The 23,895-nt window shown below is 44.0% G+C and overlaps 2 protein-coding genes across 5 annotated transcripts in view; one reads left to right on the forward strand and one right to left on the reverse strand.

The window, feature by feature from the left end:
- The window catches only part of INVS (inversin), an 88,405-nt gene extending 81,497 nt beyond the window's left edge, over window positions 1-6,908 (reverse strand). For 2 of the 4 annotated variants that reach the window (XM_068671278.1, XM_068671275.1), the window contains exon 1: window positions 2,719-2,865. Coding sequence is in view for 1 of the 4 variants with exons in the window: in XM_068671277.1 (XP_068527378.1) it covers window positions 2,719-2,824 (106 nt within the window). In the remaining 3 variants the exon portion in view is untranslated. Of the gene's footprint in view, window positions 1-2,718; window positions 2,890-6,770 lie in introns of those variants that run through there. The other 2 variants (XM_068671277.1, XM_068671274.1) reach the window with 2 other exon arrangements.
- Window positions 6,909-6,910: 2 nt separating this feature from the next.
- The window catches only part of ERP44 (endoplasmic reticulum protein 44), a 45,656-nt gene continuing 28,671 nt past the window's right edge, over window positions 6,911-23,895 (forward strand). The window contains exon 1 of the mRNA XM_068671287.1: window positions 6,911-7,042. Coding sequence (XP_068527388.1) covers window positions 6,986-7,042 — 57 coding nt within the window. The 5' untranslated portion in view covers window positions 6,911-6,985. The remainder of the gene's footprint in view (window positions 7,043-23,895) is intronic.

Genomic DNA, 23,895 nt, shown 5'->3' on the forward strand with positions numbered 1-23,895 from the left:
CTGACTTGGGGTTTATTCACGCTTCCCCACTGCAGAATATGGAAGAGAAGGAGAGAGAAGAATCAATCAAAAGCATGGAACTGCATAGCTGCAACTGAGAATGGATAATTAACATTTAAAATAAAACATCACAGCAGATGTTTAAAAAATACTTGTATCTGAGTGGTACATGATAAGGGTTGTAGAATGAGGAGTTGGACTGAATGGACCTTTGAGTATAAATGCCTATTATACATATTTATGTGTTCTTATGAATAATTAAAGAATTAGATGCATCTTCCCTAAACTCTACATAAAAGCATTAAATGCAAAAATGACCCTCCAAACAGAAAATTAACTTTTGCTCCCTTTTTGTCTACGATTAAAGTGATACAGATGGGTTGAAGCACTGGAGGTAATGTTAATTAAATACATGTTCAGCGTTGTGAAAAACAAACAAACAAACAAGAAACAGAAAATACTGTCAGTATTCCCCAAAGCCTTAGATCAAACAATTCCAGAACAATGTGATTCAGTACTTGTCAACTCACGTAACGCAAAGAGTTAGCATATGGATTATACAATAAATACTTCATTTATGTAGTGCTTTATGGTACTTAACCTATAAGCTGCTTAAAAAGTCCTGCATAAGGACTGGTTAATATAAAGGGACAGTTTGTACCAAAATCCCCTTTCTCTTAACTTTTCTTCTAACCTTTTGCTTTTGTCTATTTATGCTCATTAATTGCTACGGGATGTCAAAAAGAACACAGTATCTAATGTACACTGTATGATTTCAAACACCTGCTCCTTTGAAATTACATGTTACTGGTGAGGGGGGCAGATGTGTCCGTATTTATGAATTATAGGAAAATACAGTGTATATGTTTGCACACAGTCACACAGGCTGCATCAAGCTGCAGCAGGTGGGAAAAGAAGTAACTATCAAACAGAGGAGAGAGGCTGCTATTTTCCTAAGAGAGAGTTTAATCCAACTCCATGCCCCTCCTATGTCAGCAACCAAAAAGGGAAATCTCGGAGGAAAACAGTGAATCAATTCCCTCCCTAAAAGAAGGAGAAAGCAAGATTTCATCTTACTGAACGTACTGCTATCAGCACAATCCGACGCAAAGGCGAGCTGTGTTAGCATCATGTTATTAAGCAATCCTGCACCCGCACACGACACTGATGTACTGTCCTGAATTATATGATGCTGCTAAGTGCAGTCATCAAGTTCAGCGAATAACGCCAATTGCTCAATTTACTTCTGGCATGGAGTTATACTTTCAACAGCGCCTGGTAAACAGCTAAAAATATTACTCTGATGCATTCTTCTTCTGCTAGGCAATACTTCTTGCTTTTGCCCAGACAGGACAAGAAAAGTCTGTGTCATATCCTGTCAAGACATAACAAAGTGCAAGAGCCAAATTCTGCCATTAGAGCAAAGACTGCAAGGATCACGTAGCTTTTTCTCCCGTGTACAAATAACACAAAGCGTTTTTACTTTGTTGCTGCATGATCATCTTTAGAAGAAGAGTGATTTCCATGTCTGTTCTAACATCTGTTTTGCAGTATAGTTGATGAGGTATACCAGCAATACAAAAGTACTTCTTCCTCCGTGTTTTCAACATATGTCACTTGGCTGTGAGGTTAATAAAAACACACTGAAGTCAGCACAAACTTTCTTGTCACTTCTGATTGTTAGCCAGGATTTTAAAGCTCAGACCTTCTCCCCTCCTTGTGCAGGCAGAGAACTTCTAAAAACATATATTTAAAGTAGTTGCATCCCACGGATTTCTAGAAGCATCTGCATATCGACTGCCCAGCTGTTGCTTATAAAATGTTCCACAAATATTGGTTTGTTGGTTTAAGGTGATTACCATCAAGTCCATCATAGCCATTAAAACTGACAGTTAATGGCATAGAATAAGGTTTTTTATTATTATTATTTCACAGTCACCAAGCTTTAAGAATGGAATTTTCATATAGGCTGACCAAATAAAACTTTTACAGTATCAGCTGGAATTGTATTTAATCAGAAATGCTGATAAGCATAGTCTTCATCAGGGCAGCCTTCCAAATGTGTCTAAGATTGTTTTTGGAACACAGCACATACGCTGCTTTTGGAAACTACTAACCTGGAATGACCTACCAGCCTCTGGACAGAGAGGGAAGATGAAATCTTGGGCTTTTTAATGGACGGGAAATTTTAAACTTCAGATTCCATAGGGCCAGACTCTTTCCTTCACTTTCATTTCTCTCAAGAAACATTAGTGTGTGAGCATCAAAGTAACAAACAGGACTTATTTTGTCCCAAAATTCTAAGCAGTGACAAGACTCGATTAACTACACAAATCAACTGGAAAAACAAGTTTATCAATTTTTACAAAAAAAAAAATCAATCAATAATTCTAAAAAAAAATAAGCGTATGCAGCCAAAATATTTCAGCCCAGAGCACTTCTCCAGAATTTTAAATTCCCTGAAACAGGAGTCCTGAATAAGTCTTCTGGATGTATCACTTACCAATTTTCTATTTTATTTCACTAAGTACCAATCAAAGGCAACAGTTAATAATAAGTGGTCAGAAAAATCAGTCCTATTTTCAAAACTACATTTATTCTAGAAATACGTATAAGCAAGAAACAAAAACATATCTTAAGGATCAGAGCAATAAGCCAAACCCAAAAGCCTCAGTCCTGAAGCAGTCATCAAAATGCACCTACAATGAAAACATTTACCTGCTATTAGCTTTTGGAGGGTACTCTTATCTCCATTAACAGCAGCGGCATGCACTTCAGATGCTAATGAGGAACCACTGAAGAGGCAGTTTGCTGAAATATTCATACTCTTTCAAGGTATTATCATAGGTCAGATCTGCACCACCAGCATTTTTTGGTAAGAATTCAATTCTAGGAAAAAGAAAGAAATACAACTGAATTGCTATAATGCTAAAAGGACTCAAACAATGCTGAAGAAAATAAACCATCCCATTAAAAAGACAGGAAAGAACAAACACATTTATATTTCATGGATTAAATCTACCCCTAGTCAAGATTCAGACAGAAAAAGCCTATGTTGAGGCTATATATATTTTACAGTTTTGTTGCCTTCGACATAAATTTCAGTCAATAAGCTTTGCAAAAGTCTGCAAATAGGACAGTGCTTATCTACAAATTCAACAGCCCCTTCCTCAGAGTGCTGACATGCACGCTTCGGTTCAATAACCTGCGAAGTTTGTTATCAGGTATCGACTTGATATCGTCCAGTACTTGCTATCTGGTGGCCACCTGCTGTAACAGTCTGTGAACATATGCACGACAAGGTTTATAACCAGAAGTAGTATCTTTTATTTGACCAAGCGGCACAACTGAAATAATCAGACCAGCTTTCTAGATCCTAAGCCTGCTTCAAGTCTGAACAGAAGCAGCAAAATATGTGTAAGAAAAGCCACAATGAATCAGATCAAAAGCCTGGTCCTAAATCTTGTCTCAAACTGGTCAATGCCAAAAACTAGTGTTAATATATGTCTGATTTCATCCTTCCCTTCTAAGTATTCTCCCAACCTATAATTACTTCTAGCTCAGTCACTTCCTGAAGTGGACTTGATTTTTGTGTATTTAGAACTCAGCAAATTCTGTTAATTTTCTTCAACAAGTGTCTCTTCTATAAACTTGTCTAGTCTCCTCTTCAAGCTTAAGTAAACTTGGAGCACCCACTGGAAAGGAGTTCTGCAGCACAACCAAACCCCGTATGGATGAACCGCTTTCCTTCATCTATCTTGAGCTGGCTCTTGGTATTTGAAGACCCCTAGCCTTTGTACTGGAAGGAACAGTAAACAAACAGTTTTTATCCACTGGTAATTATTTTACACGTCTCTAGTACATCTTCCACAATCATATCTTCCTTTAGCTGAAGGAGTTGTACTTCATTTAGGTCTTCCCCAGGCAGAAGCATTTCTGTACGTATGACCATTTCATTTGGACTTTGTCCCAGTTCTGTTATATCCACTCCCCTTGAGATCTAAAGCAAACTCCACCAGGTATTCAAGATGTAGGCAAAAATTGGATTTTACGATGGTAGGATGGCATTCTCTTCTTTCTTTATTTCTTTCCTAAATCACGTCTAATACACTTGCCTTTCTTGTTTCTTTTGAACCAGAATTACTATCTTCACTGCACCACCAGTGCCACAAGATCTTGCCAATGATCAGCTCAGGTCTGCATTGTATTTCAGAATGCTCAAAAACTTCTCGATTTTCTCCAAAATTATCAAACAGCTGAACGTCTACCTTCAAATCTTGCCACAGTTAACTGTCTACAGAATTTTGGGAAATTTTCACCTCATGAAATCACTACAGAAACATGCATTCCACCAAAGGCTTGCCAGACTTTAAAATACATATAAATATATATATATATCCAAACCTAACTTTTGTTGTCCCCTACAATATGATTTCGGGAATCTCCCTAGTCCTTTACCCAACAATCTACTTGCCAATGCCAAGCATGCCCAGCATTTGTACCTGCCTGAAGTGACCAGCTGTGGGAGTGCAACAGTTATTTGCATGAGGATGAGCTCCTTATAACTTTAGGAAAGTATTTTTGCTCATGAATAGTTCTGGATCCATTTCTGGTCATGTGAAACCTATGTAACACTGTGCTCCTATTCTGCAGCTCTCCTCTCCCACTGCAAACTTCACCAGAATGTGACAAGGTTTCTCCTGAAGTCACAAACACTTCCTTCCTTACCAGTGAACCTCTCTACATTCCAGAAAAGCCACCAAACATTTTTTGCATGCTTATTTTACCACACGACTAGGTGATCGCTCAGCGGGCGGTGGGGCACTGGCACAGGCTGCCCAGAGCAGCTGTGGATGCCCCATCCCTGGAGGTGCTCAAGGCCAGGTTGGATGGGGTTTTGGGCAACCTGGTGTGGCGGGAGGTGTCCCTGCCCATGGCAGGGGGCTGGAACTGGATGGCCTTTAGGGTCCCTTCCAACCCAAACCAGTCTGTGATTCTACGATCTTCCTCCTAAACAAAGTCATTGATGGATTTGAGGCTTTATTAACTTCTAGGAGCAGACAACAGAAGGGAGTCTAATGTGACAGGACGTTAAGAACATTTCCAGCCTTAAGGCCATGGAAGAAGGACAAAGTGCCATAAAACACCACTACAAATGACAGAAAAGCTCCACTTGACTTGGTGCTTAAGAAAGTCAATAAAAGTGCAGATGCACATATGACAACACAGGGTGGACAGAGCTTACATAAACCCAAACAAGGCCAAACATACTTTAAGACCCAAAGCATGACTATTTTCATTTTAAAGAAAAACATTTCTTCAAACGTTTCTAGTGCCTTGATAAATCTGCTGTTTTGCCTTTTGAGGACATGCAATTCATACATTTCATTCCAAGTGAAACTTTTCCTCACTCATTTTCCTCAAAATTAAGAGGAACTATAAAAGGAACATATACAACTTTCCTCAGATATATGGTGCATTTGACAAACAGATGAACTGGCGTATGGAATATACCAGATGAAGATATCTGGCTTGATAAAGATTCTCATTAACAACAAAATGAGGTGTGTATTTGTACAGGATGAAAAACAACAATTAAAAAAAAAAAATCAGGAAATAACTACCTGATATGTTTATAAAAAGTTATATAATTGGCATTATTTGTAACATACACTATATTAGCGTAATCAAGTATATCATTCACTTTCTCTTTTTCACCTAACACGTACAGAAACATTAACTGTATCAGGACATCAGAAATGCAGGGACAGTCATAGGAACAGCAAGAGGACTTGAAGTTATATGAAATTTCACACCAAACTACGCTCATAGCACGTTGCGTTACACAGATAATCGGGATGACAGCATTGTTCTGTTCAGCAAAACACAGGGTTGCTAAAATTGCTGTGGATGCCCCATCCCTGGAGGCATTCAAGGCCAGGCTGGATGTGGCTCTGGGCTGCCTGCTCCAGTAGCTGGCCACCCTGCCCTGAGCAGGGGGGGTGAAACTAGTTGATCTTTATAAGGTGATCTTTATTAGATGATCTTTATAGATCCTTTTCAACCCAGGCCATTCTATGATGATACGATATATGATGTATGTGTGTGTATATATGCATACATGTTGTATACACACACACACACACATATATAGCGTGAAACCGAGGGGCCAAATGGTTTTTGTAGGGTCATGCAGAGACTGAGCCCAAGTTTTCCTTGTGGCCAAAGGGGGCCTGCCTTGCAGTAACCTGACATGAGGGCTGTCTGTGATATGGCTGTGCTGTTTCCCTCCTCACGCTTCCTCGTCGCCTTGTGTACATGCAGGCGATGCCAGGCACGCCATGCGCAGCTTCCCACCAGCAGTTTGACCAAACCCTGCATGCAAAACCTGAAGTTTTACTGAAAGAAGATGAACTTTCGGTGTGACCCAGCCCGTGACACCACTGGGGGTCCCACCCCCACAATGTGATGCAGCGGGCGCTCCGCAAGCCCCCACCCAGCCCCGCTCAGACCACAGAGCGGCTTCCTGAGCTCGGCGAGGACGCAGCGAGGCACCCCAAACCCCTCATCCCACCCCTAATCCCTCATCCCACCCCTAATCCATAATCCCTAATCCCACCCCAGGAGGGCCGCAGGACGCGCCCCCCTTCCCTATCCCCCCCCCCACCCGCCCGCTGCGCAACCGCCGCAACGTTGCCCTCCCGCTACGCAAACAGCGCAGCCGCACCCCGCGGGGAGCCCCGCTCGGCCGGCAGCGCCCCGCTCCTCACCTCCGCGCCTCCTCCTCCCGCCCCCGGCTCCGGGACTACATTACCCGTCAGGCCGCAGCGCCGGAAGCGAGTGGCGGAGGCGGGCAGGCGGGCGGGCGGCGGCCCCGGGCCGGCCGCGGGCGTTTCCTGGCGACGGGGGAAGTTGCGGAGCCGCCGCGGCCGCCGAGCGCCTGGGAGCCGCCGCGCGCCCCGCACGGCCGCCTGGTCTACCTACCATGAGAGCCGCCATCTTCCCGCCGCCGCCTCAGCCCGGCCGCCTCGTCCTCCTCATGGTGAGCCCGCGGCTCCTGCCCCTCGCACCTCCTCGTCCCCTCACCCACCCCGGCCGGCACCTGCTGGGAGGGAGCGGGGAGCGGCCCGGCCCCGTGGAGGCCCCGCGGGCTGCGGCCTGGCCGAGGGGAGGGCGCTGGAGCCGGGCCCCCCCCCCCCCCTTCCCCTCCTCCCTCCCTTCCCTCAGGGGCTCGGGGCTGGAGTTGGGAGAAGTTCCTGAGGGAATATGCCTGAAGTTGTCACCTTTCTGCCTCCTTTTTCTCTTTTATTTTAATTTTTTTGTGGCGTTAGGCGCGCAACCAACCGGATTTGCACACATACACACACTCACAGACACACACACGATCATTAAATGCACGCCTTCTGCAGAGATAAGGCGGCTCGCTTATCTCTAACGCTTATCTCTAGCGCTGCCAGCGCTGTGCTGGGCCAAACCCTGCGCCTGCCGCGCCCCCAGCCCCTCCTGCAGCCGCAGGGGGCTCACAGGGGTGAAGGAGTCCAGCGGGATTTGCTCTTAGGCACCACCACGCTTAATCAATCTGCTTGGAACAAAGCTGTAAAATCAGCCAAAAAAAAAAAAAAAGAGAGAGAGAATAATTAGAGGCAAAGATAGAGCTGTGGGGATCCAAAGGGAAATACCCAGCAATATATCTGCTAATGAATGAATGGCCAGAAGCATTAATCCAAGCGCCTAATGAGCAGGGACCAGAGCTCGTTATCCCTTTGAAACATGGGCTGCTAGCTGGATAAGCTTTGGTTAAAATGCGAAGAGCTTGCTGAGTAAGTATATTCATTGGTATGGCTTGAGGAAAAAAAAAAAAACACATTTGAGGTGTTTATATATAGATGGCTATTTATAGTGTGTTAGCTCACTGTACGAGAGACTACAGTGATGAACCTCGTATTTTCAGGTCCTGTCTGGGCGTTAGCACGTGAGCAACATTGCTCTTGTTCCAAAATCAATATTGTAACCCTTGTATCGAGCGCAGCGAGCAGAAGCAAGAAGTGCGCGCTGTTTGTTTTTAAACTTGGCGTTTAAGCGGGCAAGCACAAGTTTGAAAAATTGGACAGGAATTAATGAAAGCGTTTTTCTTTCTTCATGGTACACCGGGTCCATGCAAATCTAATACGTGTCAGTTAGGTTATGGGCACGTCAACTTAAGAAATAGATCGCGGCGAAAATCTGAAACTTCCCCGTATTTTAGGTGCTGTTTCTCTGCGTATGGATTATTCAAACCCATTTCTAATGAGATTAGAAAGATCCATACGCATAACACTTGAAAAATAAAACAGGCCAGGGTTGTTTTTTTTAATACATTCGTGTGCAATGCTACCTGTATAATTGTTCAGCGTCACATCAGCCGTGCCCCTGTGTTGTAAGGTGCCAGGTTACATCCTTGGATCAAGACAATGAATCACTCCTTTCAGGAGGTTTGGTAAGAGTTGTCCCGAGCAGGCTGGGAACGTGAGAGGATCCTTGTTCTTTCGGATAGCTGACAAACCCGTTTGCAGAGTGCGACGCTTGTTTTCTTGTGGCATTTAGGGGACCTGGTGGTGTGTACCACATCGACTTCCAACTTCTGGTAACTTCTCTTCTGCCTTCCCAACCGCTGTGAATAGTTGTGACCCACAACATGACTGTGGTTTTGTCTGGTGAGGTTTGAGAGAGCCCTCTGCTCTGCCTCCAAAGGATGTGCCGGGTAGCAGAGCCTCCTCGAGCGTGGCAGTTGGTGTGTTTTGGGGATGCGAGCTTCTTAGTGTTACCTCAGTGGTGCCTAGAACTGAGGGCAGTGATATACAGCCGCGAAAACAGCTTACTAAGCTGGACTTGTTTAGCGATTAAGTTGAAAAACAATTAAGGTTCCAAACTTCTGGATAAGCACATTTCTTCTTCTGCACGGCCTGCCTCTGAGGGAAGGAAGTTCTCCTTTATTTTTCATACAGATTGCCTTTGTTTCTAGAGCTCTGCACGCCAGAAGTGTTTGCAGTGGTGCATACTGACCCTCCCTGCCTCGGCTTTATGCTTCCGAATCTTCAAAGCAGATAGGCGCTGGAAGGTGATGAAATCTGATCTCTGAAGAGGGGAAGTAAAGGCAAGGAGAAGAATCAACATTAGGGTATTAGCACAGCAGTTGGTGACCAGGAAAAGGAGTCTGGTTTATTGTTACTGCTTTCGGGTGTTGGGCAAGTGTAACAGGAGTTCCTCGGGGTGGGAGGAGGGCGCTGAGGGGGAGGGAAGGAAGGGCTGTGGTTAGCTGGAGGAGAGTAAGCTGGGAGGAGGAAATACTTTTTGGTAATGGAAGCGCAGAAAACTGTGTAAAAGACATGGAGGGTTGAAATGCTGTGAAAGACCCTGGAGCTGAGGGGAAGGGCGGACAGGGCACAGCACAGGCTGCAAAGGATGGAGTCCACCTGATGGCAAGTCTGGAATAAGCAACATTGTTTCTTGCTCAGAGCTGAATGATGTCTCTGCCACCTTGGTGTATGGCTTGGTACCGGGTAGGACAGGTCTGATGAATCCGAGGCAGCAGAATAAACGCTGTGCCTCACCCCATCCTTCTGTAAGGCAAGGCGTGGTTCTTTGGCTTTGCTCTGCCGGGGCTCTCTCTGTGTTTGCCTCCACCTGCAGGTGCGCAATGAAAATTGTAGAACAGGACACTCTGCTAGGCACGTGCCACAGAGCCACGTGCCGCAGATACGTTGCTCAGGATGCCACTGGGAGGCTTGTGCAGGTGGTGTCCCTGGGGAAGAGATGTGAAGAGAGGAAGCCACCAACTGATAGTGAGGAAAGGGAAGGGAGAAGTTCTTCGTGTATTTTTTTTTCTTTAATTATTTTTTCCCCTCGGGAAACTGTAAAAGGATTTCCCTGTTCTTGCCCTTCCGTCTGTGGAGGTTTATCAGGTGTCAGACCTCTACTGCTACGCCTTTCTTTGTGGCTTGCTCAGAAAGGGGTCCCAGACAAAGCAAGAACACCTACTTCGTGTGGTTTGCAACACTATTGGAAGGACATACGTGTCCCCGGATACTGAGGATGTGTAAAGTTGGAGCATCCTCTGAGTAGCACCGCTGCCCGTTTGTATGTTCCTCCCCGTGGGCTGATGTGGTTTGGCATTGCCAGATAACACCTGGTGTTACGGTTGGTCTTAGGCTGTAATTTCCATATTTTTAGTTGAGCTTTCCAAATGCTGCTGACATAGCAGTGCAGTTGCAGCCGCTAGGAGCGGGAACTTAGAAGAAGGCAATGACCTTGCAGCCTTCTATTAAAATTTTAATTGAAAATAAAACATGCTGGGGGGTAGTATTTTTGTTTCTCGGTTGACTGCTGTTGCTTTTTGCATCTCATTAGCATGACATCGAGCACCCAAATAGTGAAAATGAAAATTAAATAAAATGATGTCTTATCTTACTGTTAAATGGGCAATTCACTACTTGCTGTATCAAAGAGAAACTGATCTCTGCACAGTTTTGCGGTGTGCAGAGCATATTTCTGTGCACTTGCCTCTCTTTGTGTATTTATAGGAGTCCTGCTCAAAATATTCTGAGTTTGAGCATTAGTCAAAGGCTATAATTGGAGGCAAATTTTAGGCCACTGAGCTTTTATATAATGAGAAGGGCTCCCCGCAAGAATAGCACGGGAGTTTTGAGTTGTCCATCATCTGTCATGCCCTCTGAAGAGTAAATTAGTTGTTAACTGAGGAGCTGTCCCTGGGAATTTGGAGGGGGCGGGCGGGTAGGGGAAGCTTATCGCTCCTGAAACCTGAAATGATTCTTCAAACAGCACACCAAGGCAGCGTTGGAAAATGTAGAGATGAGTTCCTGACAGCGTAACATCGAAGATCCTGTCACTGGCAGGTGATGCTCCTTATCTTTGTTTCCTTTTGATATCCTTACTTTCTGCTTTGCTTTCTATTTCTATTTTTTTTTGGCAGGGCAGCTTTCTCAAGCAAGACACTGGTCCTCATGCCACTTCCTTGGGAAAACAGTACGCCGCTTACTCCTCTTGCTGCACAGCAGTCCTCTCCTTTGTTTTAGCCAAACCTGGTTCTTTTTCAGTGTCTCTCAGGATTATGTGCTGCTATTCAGGAGGAACAATTGTTTACCTTGCAGGCTCTTCTGTAAACCTCGCTTGAAGAGTTTGCGAGCATTCTGTGTGACTCCTTGGCTTTTTTTTGTTGTTGTTCAAACCTTATTATGTGAGTCTATTGACTGTAGTTTGCTTGAAGGGAGAGAGTTGTCTCGCATGAGAAGAAAATATAAATATATGCTATGAATCTTATAATCATACAGCAGGGCTGCTTCACAAGCTCTTCGGGAGGGTCTAGAGATATCTTCAGGTAATGGATGCTTCAGTAGTGGAGTGGTTTTGGATGCATTAGCAATATTTTAAAATATTTTTTTAAGAGTGAGCTCTCGGTGATGTAGAGGAGGAACATTTGGAAGTTTAAGCTGAAGCAATTTAGCGTGTTGATGTCAAAGGCTAAGCAATGCTTTCTTTCAAAACTAAACTAGAGAGAGAGCTCCAGAGAAGCAGAAGAGGTCAGGTGCATTGTATAGGATCAGGAAAGGAGCTGAGAGCGGGATTTCTTGCTGTGGGTTTTACCTTTGCGTTTTCTTCCTCTCTGATGCATCTTCATTCATCAGCAACATGCGAGCAGTTGGTAGAAATGTGACTTCCTTTTTCAAAATAGCAATTCCAACTGCTCAGAAAATAGAACTTTTAAAAAGCTCGTAAGAGCTTTTTAAAAGTTTTGCCTTGAATTTATTGACTTTCAGGTGTTTAATTTTACATTGTTAGGTGTTGTTGTGTAAAGCGGTGGCTGTACTCACCAGGAACTGGGCATATTTTCTTCACTTCAACTCGAAGATGCTGTTGTCAGGGTGCTGTGTTTCTGCAAGCCAGGTGCAGGACCCTGTCCGTACTGAATTACGCTCTGGTTGATGACCAAATCTGGAGAGATGTATCGCAGAAGGGTTCCATCATCTTTTCACATGTACAACTAAACCAAACCTGGGCGCTCCTTCACGCACGTGTTGTGTGTGTACCTTGAGTTTGCAAGGCATTATGTACGCAGCTTGAGGTTTCTGGTAAGCAAAGTAAATCTGATCATCTGTTTTTCAGTGTGTTAACTGTTAGGGATTTCTGCCCTCCCCTCGTTTCTTGATATACGTTAATTTGTCAAAGCTTTCTCTCTAAAGCCAAAGAGGAGTGGTGAGTCTCACTGCGTTTACCCCCCTGGGGTCAAGCTGTAGACTTTTTTTTTTTGATTGCTTCTTCTGGGAGCTCGTTGATCGTGTCACTTGGAAGGAGCCTCTAAAGGTCTTTTGGTCCTACTCCCTGCTCAAAGCAAGACTACCGTAGGTGAGGTTGCTCGGGGTCTTTTCCAGTTGAAAGCTGAGTATCTCCAAGGATGGAGGTTCTACAGTCTGAACACCCGTGAAATTGTTGAAAATTTTATCTGAAGAACCTGTTTGGAGCAGCAGCTTGTGTCCTGTCCCCGTGCATCTCTGAGTCTGTCTCTGCCTTCTCTACAACTTGCAACCAGGTAGCAGCAGCTGCAGCTTTCCTTCTTCAGGCTGCACAAGCAGAATTATCTCAGCCTCTCTTTGCATATACCCTGTTCTCCAGTCACTGTTCATCTTGGTAGCGTTGTGCTGGACTTCGCTCCGTATGTTAACCTCTGTGTGGCACAGACAAACCCCAGACTGGGCAGAATTCTTCAGATGTGGTCCCACAAGGGCCAGTAAAAGGGAAGAATCACTTCCTTTGATCTGCCAGCTCTGCTTTTGCTAAGGCAGCCCACAAGGTGTGCAGTTGGCTGCCTTTGCAAGAGGCACGCTGCTGACTCCTGTTCAGCCTGCCCCCCAGCACCGCTCTGCCCCGGGGGACAGCGAAGAGCTGTTTTCTGCCCAGTTGGCTGCCAGCCTGTTTGGGGTTATTCCACCCCACATGCAGGACTTTGCCCGTGTTGAACTCCGTGAGGTTCCTGTCGGGCTTTGAGAAGCTGTGGCAGAAGCTTGTTAACGTCGAGGCAGACAATCTCTGGTATCCTTTCCTCATTTACAGTCAGTCATATTACAGAAGACAATCAAATTGGCCAGATTGATTTGCTATTTCTGAATCTCTGCTGGATGGACATGGCCTCTGGGAAGAAAACTTGCCTCTATAATTGTCCTGGGGACCCAGGAAAACGTTTGGTATCTGCTTTTGTGTGTCCGTGCATGTCCAACTTGTTTAATTTGTTTCTAGCTCAATCTTACCTTGGGCAGTGCTTCCCTTCCACAGTATTCTGCTACTGGGCTCAAACATCATCAGAAGAAAATGATGGGAAGAAGGTGATGAGTACCTAAGTCTTTTTTTGGGTCCTTTGCCATTAGGCTCCTTGCTTGTTGAGCAGCAGACCTACAATTTTCTCAGTCTTCCTTTTGTTGCTGTAGAAACCTGCTGTTGACCATTAACATTCCTCTGTAGTTTCAATCCCAGCTGAGCCTGGGCTTTTCTAATTTCTCCTGCCTGCTCAAGCAGTGTTTCTCTACTCCTACCAAGTACTCCTTCTCCTACCTCTCCCTTCTCTGTACTTCATTTTTCCATTTCTGAACTCATCCACGAGTCCCGTGTTAACCCACGTAGGCCTTCTGCCAGACCTTAATGACTTTTTCTGCAGGTGTTGTTGTTTTTGTGCTTTGAAGAGGTTGTCCTTGAGCATCAGCTGGCTCTCATGGGGCCATTTCCCTCTCGGAGCTGTGTTCCAGGAGTGGACTGAATTGTTAGCGAGACCTGAGTGTCCTGTAGATGACAGATGGGAATTACCACGAGCCCTGATCATTACTGAGGTATAGCTGGAAGCTTTCTCAGCATGATGAAAAGAAGCACTGGAGCTCCCAAAGGCTTATTTCATGGAAAAAGTGGGCTACTCCATTATGAAGTGTTTGGACAGTGCTCTCAGACATGCGACTTCATTTTTTGGTAGTCCTGTGCAATCACTTGCTTCACTTTGGGACCAAAATTAAGGATATGCTAACCTGCCTGGAGATTTCAAGTATATGGTTTGCTGCATTCACTTTGGAAAGGAAGATACTCTCCCTGGCGCTGGGAGAGAGACTTTGGTTTTTTTTGCTTTTTTATTTATTTTTTTAATCTCTGAAGCTTTCTGTCCTAAAACGTATTCATGAAACACAAGCCCAAAGTGAAAAGTGGAGCCCTAGAAATGGAATACAGTAAAAAAAAAAAAAAAAAGTTCCTTGGCAATCCTTGTCTCTCATCTCGCCTGCCATCAGTGATTCTTGCCTGGTTTTCATGTGTTTTATCGAGGTGCACCCAACAAAAGGTTTGTGAAGATGTCAGTTTGTGCTACAGGGTCTTTTTTGTTTTTAACGTTTGTGAAGGGAAGTGGGGAGAAGAAGAGCAATCTGACCTCTGCTGTAAGATGAAGCTTACGTTTCATCCCCAAGTGGATTCACCTGGCAATGGGGCATAAACCTGGAGAGACCTTGTTCATTAGGAGCTCTGCAAGGAAGCACTTTGAAAGGCAAGGCAGAGGTGCCTGTTCCAGTGGTCTTGAAAAAGAAAACAGCAGCTGTGGCAGTGTGTTGCTGTTTCCCATAGCTGTCCTGACTATCAAGTGATGATAAAATTAACTTTTTCAGAAGCTTCACCAAGGGAAAGTGTTTCAGTGATGTACCCCCATTTGTAATCCCGAGAGCTTTTTGTTCCTTTAGTCCCCTGGCTCTGCCATGGTTCATTGATATCCCCTTTCCTAAATCTTGCTGGAAATGCTCAGCCCCTCAATTCTTCGCCAGTTACAAAGATTATGGATTTTCATAAGTGTGTGTATGAAAATACTTTTTTTTTTTTCCCTTCTCCCTTTTGAGTCGATCCACTTGGGATTTTGGAGAGAATGACTGCGAGACAAATGGGTAGCTTCACAAAGGTAATTAAGACAGTACGTGGTGCGAGGGTGAACAGTTAGGGGTTCTTTCCTCCTAATGATCTGTTAATTAGTGGAGGGAGCTCAGCCAGTGTGGGGGCCTCTCAGGAATTACCTTTGACTGACATTTCAGACTGCTTTGGTTAAGAACATGTAATTGCAGGGGGGGAGGGCTCTTTATTTTTGTCTTTCTTCTATTTTCAGTGTCAACACAGGCCAGCAGAATTTGTTAAGATGGCACAAAGGTATATACATGCGTGCATATATAAAATTAGCATCACCTAGCTATTAAGCATTATTCTAAAATAAGCTTGCTACCAGTTCTCGCCGCGTGCCACGTGAAGGTGTTGCTGTTATTTTTAGGACTGCTCTGGAATGCTTGCTTGCAAGTTTCCATGAGAGTTGTCAGCCTGTTGGCATAGTTCGTGCTCCTTGGAGGAGGTGAAGCAGCGGTGGGGTATCCCTATCACGTTCTTCTGTGCATTCCAGAATATCTGTGGCATGTGTCCCATCCCCTGCATTATTTACAGAGTAATCCACGATAAACCAACTGTGTGCGTGCAGCCCCTAGCAGCTGGTTAGGGTCGAAATAGCTCCTGTGCAGCCTGAAATTAGCCACTCACTCTCCAGGCTCTAACTTGCATGTGCAGATGTGGTCCCAAAGGTGAATTTTTCTGTCTGGGTCCAGACAGCATTGCTTTAATTAATTTTTCTGTAGAAGATAGTGAATTGATCAGTTGTGAAATGTATCTTTTTTTCCTCCTTTGAGAGGTTTTTCAGCTTCCAATATATAAATTAGAATGCAACTGTGGAGTAAGTATTTCTATTACTGCTTATTTGGGAAAAATCCTTGTCCTCTTATATGCCGCTTGAAGGTAGCTAGTAATAAATACCTACCTGAAACACCAAGGCAAAGCATTTGTTACAGGCAAGAAAACGGGTTGCCAGTGAGCTTCAGTACGCTGAGATTTGTAGTTTGCGTCTCAAAAATGGATGCTTGTGAAGTGTGCATCACAAATTTGCCTGAAAAGAAATGAAAACAATCCAAGTAGCTTAAACAAAGGTGATGTTTTAAACAGATTTAGGCTTTTCTAAAAGAGAAGAAGTTGGGAGCTGTGACGTTAAGGGAGTAGGAAGCTGAAGCAGCAACCCCACCTTGTATCTTAGAAAGTTGGTGGTTTAGCAGTTGTGAGGTATTCTTCCTTCTTTGGCTTCCCCTGAAGAAGAGGGAGGAGCAGCAGCAGCCCAGGACTGGCTCTCAGATGGTTTTTCATGTAGAAGCTCAAGTTTCATATGCTAAAGTTTCATATTCACAGGGTTATGTTGCAGAGCACTGTATTTGCCTTGGTAGTTGCCCAAAACCTTAACCTCCTGCTGAAGCATTAGGAGCTCATCTGAGGGAAGGTGGCACCTCGGTCCTGCTGAAGGAAGAAAAAATCCTGTAGCACCAGGACAGTCTCAGTGGTACTGGAAGGATGTGCTGCTGGAAGTTGTCGGTCTGAGGTTGGTAAAAGGGGCTGCTTGGGTGCACGTTCACCTGAGATTGTGGGGTGCAGCGTGGCTGCAAACCCCAGGAGGGTAAGAAGGTCGTTTTAGTTGTCGTCCACATGCTCGCTTCCCTGCGTCGGGCGTGTTGCTGCTCTAGTTTTGACAGCTGTTGCTCCGAGCATGAAATAAGGATGGGCCAAATCAAGTTGGCCAGGCTTCCACGTTCTTCAGCCAATTTTGTCATTTGGAAATACGGCGCGGCGGCAGCACAAATATGAACAGCACAACTTCAGCACTGTTACCAGACGTGATGTGGCTGCTTGCGTTCCCTTATATTGTCTTTAGAGTTCAAGCACCACGTTTTGCTTCCCTTTGGGTGGGGGAGAATGACCCCAGCTGTATTTTTCACTTCTTAAGTGTTTTGGTCTAATTGCCATTTTCACTTTTTTTTTTTTTTTTACACAGTGCATTAGCTGCAGACTTTAAAGCAGTTTGGACTCTGCACCTCTGGAGTCACAGAGTTTAATCCTTCATCTTTCGGTGCTGATATAAGTGTGGATATGAATGCTCTGCCTCTAGAACTGGCTGTGTGCTCGCAAATGTGCCCAGGTTTCTTGCTTACCATTCTTCTGGGTTCTCCTGTGTAGGGCTCCTGAATGCTTCCGTCCTCGGAGGAAAGAAAAAAAGGCAGCAACAAGAGCAAAAATCAGACCAAGCAGAGTAGGACCCGTTTCCGAGATGTTGCCACCCAGGATCGTGTGCAGAATGTTAGAGATGTGCAAAAGTGCAGATTTCTCAAAGGCAGCGCTTTCAGTATGCCACCTGACTGATATTTTATCTAAATTGCCTCGGGGTATTTCTGTCATGGAGAGCTAGTTCGTGCGTGTTTATGATAGCCTTTTAATTTGCACTTGAGCAGTTGGTTTCAGTGATTGCTACCTACTTGGAAAACAAGTTCCAGCCTGAAAGGTAAACCTCAATGGGCTTGTCTTTGCTCAAGTTCCATCTTTTTTTGTACCACAAAGAGATAGATAACTGGATGTTTTGGAGCAGAATTGAAAATAGATTGTATTTGCACTCCTGAATACACGGTTAATGAAAAGATAAGCAACTGAGAGTGAGTAGGTGTTGAAATTGAGTATTTCAGTTGAAAAGGCTTGGTTTTTGTCTTGTTGAGCAATGATACTGATAGGTACTAAAATCTACTGAAGTTAATACTTAACAGGAATTGTGTGTTATTTTTAAAGCAGCGGGACGTGCGTAGGCAGCAGCTGTGGGATAATCTGAAGGAACGAGTGTACGAGCAGGTAGATGAATTTTCTAAGACAGCAAGCATTCGTCTGAGGTCAGAGATGCTGTTTCTGCCGAAACACTACAGCTACTTTCAGTTTCCACCTCTGAGATGACACTTGAAAGAAGAGTTTCTGAGTTGGGTCGCCTCTCCTTCCACAGAACGGCTTAACAGTTTTGGTTTCATTTCCATCACTGGTCCAAGGAAGGAAAGAACAGAGAGGGAATCCTCAGTTGTTGTATGTTCTGCACTGGCCCTGTCCATATGAATTGGAATAAAGGTGAGAAGAAAGACTGTAGATGATCCTAGTGAAGAACAGGATAGTAGAAGGATGAAGTTGTGGATTTAAAATCTAAGGTCTAAGCTCTATGAACAGTTTTGGGAATGGCTTTTGTGTTGTAGCAATTGACTTCTCGGAGAACAGGCTTTTCTCCTTGACATAGTGAAAAAGAGTTGGCAAACTTCTGCTCTGCTATCAAAATTCTCTCCTTGGCAAGACCAAGCTACCCTGTATTTTATGTTGCTGGATCATACCTTTGACAAGTTCAGAAACTTCAGGGTATGGACTTTCAGGACCAGCTGTTGATGTTTAACTTGTGCTAATCTTTCTGGGTATCTCATTCGATGTACTTTATTCCTTCTTGAAAGTGAATCAACGCGTTGCTGCCAGGTAATCAGAGCAGTTGGTAGCCACGTCAAATAAAGAAAGTGGTGATGGAATGTGAGGTTTTGCCAACCCTTGATTTATTTTTTTTAATTTTCCTTATAAAGCTGCACAAGTTACATTATTTTTCAGGGCAATTCTAGTCTCTTATTAGTAGTAAGCATGGTAAATAAAATATCTAAAGATCTGAGTTCTCAGGCAGTTTCCTGGGGAGCTGAATCCATGGCTTTAAAGCTATGACACGCTGTAGGGTAAGTTGATATTTCGGCAGATGTGAACTACTTGAAATGTTTTTTGTGAAGTAGTGCAGTTGTTCAGACTCCCATTTATACCTTTGGTAGATACATGGGACGCTGCCTATAATGGGACACTTCACACAAGGAAAACAGCGTGTTATGGCCTTGACTGGAGTTTGCCCTTTTCCCTCTGGGTCGAGAAGGGAAGCAAGTCAAAGTTAGAGAAGAGTTGAACTGGAAATAACTTGGAGGTCTTGTCTCTGTGACATTTTTTTAAACACGCCTCGTGTCAGTTTTGAGCCCTGACTCCAGCATTTCTTTAAAAGATGATGATCCTTAGAGTTGTGCTCAGAGACCTGAGCTTTAAAGCTGTGCTTAGATAGATGCATGGGGCTGCTGTTCATAGCCTTACCAAAAAAAATGTGTTGAATTGCAGCGAGCTTTAATTTTCTGCTCTGCAATGGACTTTTTGAGTGAACATATTGAGTCCTGTAATAGGAATGCACAAGCTGTTGGGAGGTAAATTTACCCCATGTTACAGGGGGCCTTCAGTGCTATGGTAACAAGCCATTGAGATACCTCTTTGGCTGTGAATCCTTCCCAGCCGTAAATGGCACGATGTTTATCAGGTAAAAAATTGTTCTGCAAACTTAAATATACGTCACAGTGATCATTGTTTAGTATTTTGAGTTAACGTGGTTATGTCACTGATAATAACAGATAATACCTTTTATAAAAACCCCGTTTGATGGGCAGAATGAGGGGTGGCAGCCTTCAGTTAGTCTAAATTATGAAAATGTTCAGGCGTGCCCTGGAATACGGCAATGCCAATTAAGGCACTCTGCTGAGGGGGTGAGTTATGGTCTCTTTTCCCTGATTTTCCCCCGGCATGCTGTGTTTAGTGCTGCCTGCCCCTGCTCTGGACGCTGTGCCTCATTGCAGAGCTGCTGGGAACACAACCAGTGGGACGTTCCTGATGGATGGCTCCGAAGCCAAACTTCAGGAGCTCTTACAATGCCTGTCAACTTCAGCTCCGCTTTCCCCCGGGATTCCTTTCAATTTGTAGCATCCTGCAGCAGGCTGTAAACCCATCTGCTTCCCCTCGCCTGTGAGTTTCATGCAGATCTCGGAGCAGCAGCAGATAAGCAGCGTTTTTTCCAATAAAGGAAACGTATTTGGGGACTGGAAGGCAGCTGCAGAGTCCTGTGGGGCCGAGGCTTCAGGTAGTAACTTCAACGTGTCAGGCTGGATTAGAGGTAGGACGGAGCTGGTTGCCAAACATAAAATGATTTTCTGGAAGGGGAGAGAGAGGTGGTTTAGTCGTGTGCCTGTAGGATTTCCCAGCAGAAAGGGCTGGATGGGAAGTTTAGCAAGTGAAAATGAAGGCTGGTCTTGTTGGCTGCCTTGCAGCTGTAGTGCTAATTAGAAATCATAGTGCTCCAAGAGTAGGTTTTCTGTGTTTTTCATATGGCTTGCTCTGGAAGTGAGGAGCTCTGTTTCGTTATGTGAATTAACAGAAGAAATAACCGAAAAGCTGAAATACACCACAACTGTTTTCCCCTTTTCTTGCAGGATTAAGATTGTGCCCTGTTAGTTAAACTGCCCCTTGTGCAAGAAAATGGTGGGTAACGTGCAGTGAATTTGGGAAGGAGATGCCACTAAACCTCCAGGCCTGCTTCCCCTGTCTGGCTAGAGCTGAAAGGACTATCAGCACTAATTGCTAAGAGTAAAATGTTGATAAAAGCTTTACCTAAACCTCCCGAATGACCAGCGGGCTTCGTTAATTGGGTGTGTGCTACTGAACAGCAGCGCTGTCGGCAGCAGAGCCATTTAAATGGCGAGCATTTTCATTTCCTTTTTGGAAAAGGGATCTGAAACGTGGCATTTGAAGTCGGAGAGGGCTGCCTCTCAGGGGCTGCGGGGTGAATGGGATGGGTTGGGTCCAGGCCTGCTGTTTTACGTAAGGCAGCTTGTGCAGCGCTTTGCCATAATGTCAGCGGAGGACAATGTTGCCTTTTGGGCAGTGCTTTGAGGTCTGGTGTTAGAAAAATCCAAAATGTCAGCTGAAGTGGAGTTACTTCTCAGAAACAAATAAATAATGCTCCTGCCAGGAGCTGCTCCAACTTGCAGCAAATTGTTTCGCTGCGAGTTTGTCCCCTCCTGTGGCCCTGGCTGGTTCTTTTCACCATTCAGCTTGTGGTTTGGGGGATAAATTCAAAAGAAACCCCTGCGATATTGCTGCGTAACTTCTTAAAAGATTTCCTCACAGCTGAAGAAAGAAGAAAGTGGGTCAGACCTGCTAGGGTTTCTGTACCAGCCGAACTTCCCAGTGAAAACACAGCGTTATCTTCAGAGACTTCCAGGAAGCAGGGCTGATCCATTCCGGCCACGTTTGGCAGGGTTACTGAGGACAAGAGGAGCAAATAAGCGTACACAAGTGTCATCTCCTCTTCCCTCTGCCCTTATCAACTAAGTTTTATCTTCGCCAGTGCATTGTTCAGTTCCTGGCTTTTTTTCCTCAGCAGTGCATTAATTCTGTAAGCATATACATAGTTTCTACACTTGCTTTTTTAGTCCACATTTTTTCACATTTTTCTATAGAGATCGAGTAACTTATAAACACATTCATCCAACTTTTGCAGTTTCAAGTATTTAGAATTTAAATATCCTACAAATCTATATTTTTGGCAGATTTCCTTTTGAGTTGGTTCTGCCAGATTCCTTCACTCAGTTCGTAGCTCCCATGCAGTGCAAGTTGGTTGGAAAACTCTTGCCCTGGTTCCAAATGTGAACAGTTACTTGTGTGCATCTGATGTAGGCCAGTGGAATACTAAATTTGCATTTAAAAGTTTGGAAAAAAAAAAAAAACTTGTTGTTTTTTTCAGCTACAGTTTTTCAGAACTTAAGTTCAATACCTGCTTTAAAGTGTCCAACTGATGTTCAGAAACATTTTCCTCAAAAATATCGTCTTTTCTGCCCCTGTGTATCATTCACAGGCTTCATCAAAGGGTAGAACATATTCTCAAAGCTGTGCAGCTGCTTAACAATTTAAATACGAATTTATATCCCTGCGTGTTAAATATTAATGTAGTAATATCACAAACCATCTCGCATCTCTGGGGACGGCGACATTACTGGGTCAAAGGGGTGTGCTTTGTTCCTTACAGGCATTGTACCTCCATGAAAGCATCAGCCGAAGTGAGTCTCCTGTATTTATTGGTATTTCTGAAAAGAAAGTTGTTTTTCTCCTTAACTCTATGTACTTACCGTGAAGGTTTTGGCACCCACAGTTATTCAGTTAGTAGAAAACATTGAAGAATATACTTATATTTTGACAAAATAGATATTTTCATATTTTTAGGGGGGAAAAAGTATTTCAATCCTCTCATATTTGTGTAGCTTTGGGGGAATTAAGTTCTTAGTCTCATTTTCTCCTAGTGTTTCATACGGAGGGGATCTACAGCTTGATCTCATTTTCATCTTCAAAATGAAGATGACTGAAGTCTTTGTTTCGGTACTCGCAGCTTGCACCACATTTGTCTGCAAATAAGAATTAAGAAAGCAGTGAAAATTTTTTTGTGCTATAAAGAAGTGCTAGGTTAATTTGCTTTTTTCTGTACGTAGCACAGGATCCAGCAGAGGACTTTATTGGTTAGTAAGCCCTGCACTTTGACTGTGCAGGTAAATATTTGCACTGAAAGTTAAGGTGTATTGTAGCAGTCCACAAATGAAACTACAGCTCCCGGTCTGTCTACCTGCTAAGTAACACAGCCTGTTTCCTGATGGCAAACATAACATAGATAAGTATAATGTTTAATTTATGTTTAGTTCATCCTATTAGATGAGATTAATGTTGCTGCTGTAAAATTGTATTAGAAAAAGCCAAGTTGTTTAAGGAACTGATATCTTACCCATTTGGTATGTTAAGAAAACATAAAATCTGAGGCTCCTGTGGAAATATTTTCACCAAAACCCGCTGCAGGCATTCTTTTGAAGTTCCCGCTATCTAGAGGCTTGTGTGATTTATTTATTTTTTTGTGTGTGTGTAAGCAAGCACTGTGGGTGCTTATAAGCAGGGCAGGTCAGCCCTGTAACCTTACAGCATACAGCCAGAGGGTTTCGAGACCTCACAGGGCAGCTGAAACCCTGAAATCTGCAGAGGAATTTGTGGTCGCCTGCGGTTAGATGAGATGACAGCCAACAAAAGGAATATTGGGTCATACTATTTGTTAGGTAAGATAATAGTCCAACTGTTATTGTTAATCACTGCTGCTGCTTCAGTTATACACGTGTTACATCTAACCTAACACTTCCAGCTTGAGTGTACCAAAAAAAAGTATGCTAGCTCATTCACCTGCTTAGCTGTCCTCTCTTCTTGCTGGTCAGCGACACGGCATCGTCAAAGGTACTTCCCCAGCACTGACCTGCCACGACTTGTGCAGCTCAGAGGTTGCTTAATGAGATGTTTCTGAGCAGACGGTGTTGTTCTGCAGTTGGTTTTGGACATGGACCTTACAGCTCATCCGCTACTTCTGTTCGTATGCAGTCATGGTAAAACCAACCCTTAGACATTTGTGCCTGGCAGAATTCAGGTGCCACAGAAAGAGGCAAACGCTTCCAGAAGTCATAGACTCGTGTTTAATAATGCCCAGTCGTCATTGCTTTTCCCTTGCTAAGTAGTTTCTTCTACAGAAGCTGGTGAGGTGTCAGCCTGTAGTGTAAGATGGACTCTATCTGCAACCCAGCAGCTTCTAGTTGGGAAATAAGAAAGGATCAGTGTCTTCACTGGCAAGAACTTAGTGATCCATAGATCCAAAGGAATTGAAAATCACTGCTGGAAACCTCACCTGCATGCCACGTACAATGATAGTTTCAGACTTATTGACAACGTCTCTCTGCAAAAAGACTGCCACAATTTTTTAAGCTGATTGTAACGAGAGAAGACATCCACCGCGTCTGGTGTTTTTGAGAAGTCAATGTTTGATAAGCATTGGCAACAAGTGCTAGGAAACTTGATGTTTGACATGGAGTTAGTCTTTTGATAAGTTGTAGACAGCGTCAAAGACAAGAGTGCCCTGGGGGCTTGCTGCTTGTAATTGTTTCCCAAATCTGTCACACCTGTAGCTGCTCAGCCACTGGCATGGTTTTGGAATAGAAGAGGTGTTGGGCTCTTACATAAACACAGAGATCCTTGGATCACAGGTACAAAGGTACAAAAACTGCCTGTAATATTTTTGCCAACACAGTAGAG

The sequence above is a fragment of the Anas acuta genome, chromosome 2 (genome assembly GCF_963932015.1).
Source record: "Anas acuta chromosome 2, bAnaAcu1.1, whole genome shotgun sequence".
In the NCBI taxonomy this organism is placed as follows: domain Eukaryota; kingdom Metazoa; phylum Chordata; class Aves; order Anseriformes; family Anatidae; genus Anas; species Anas acuta.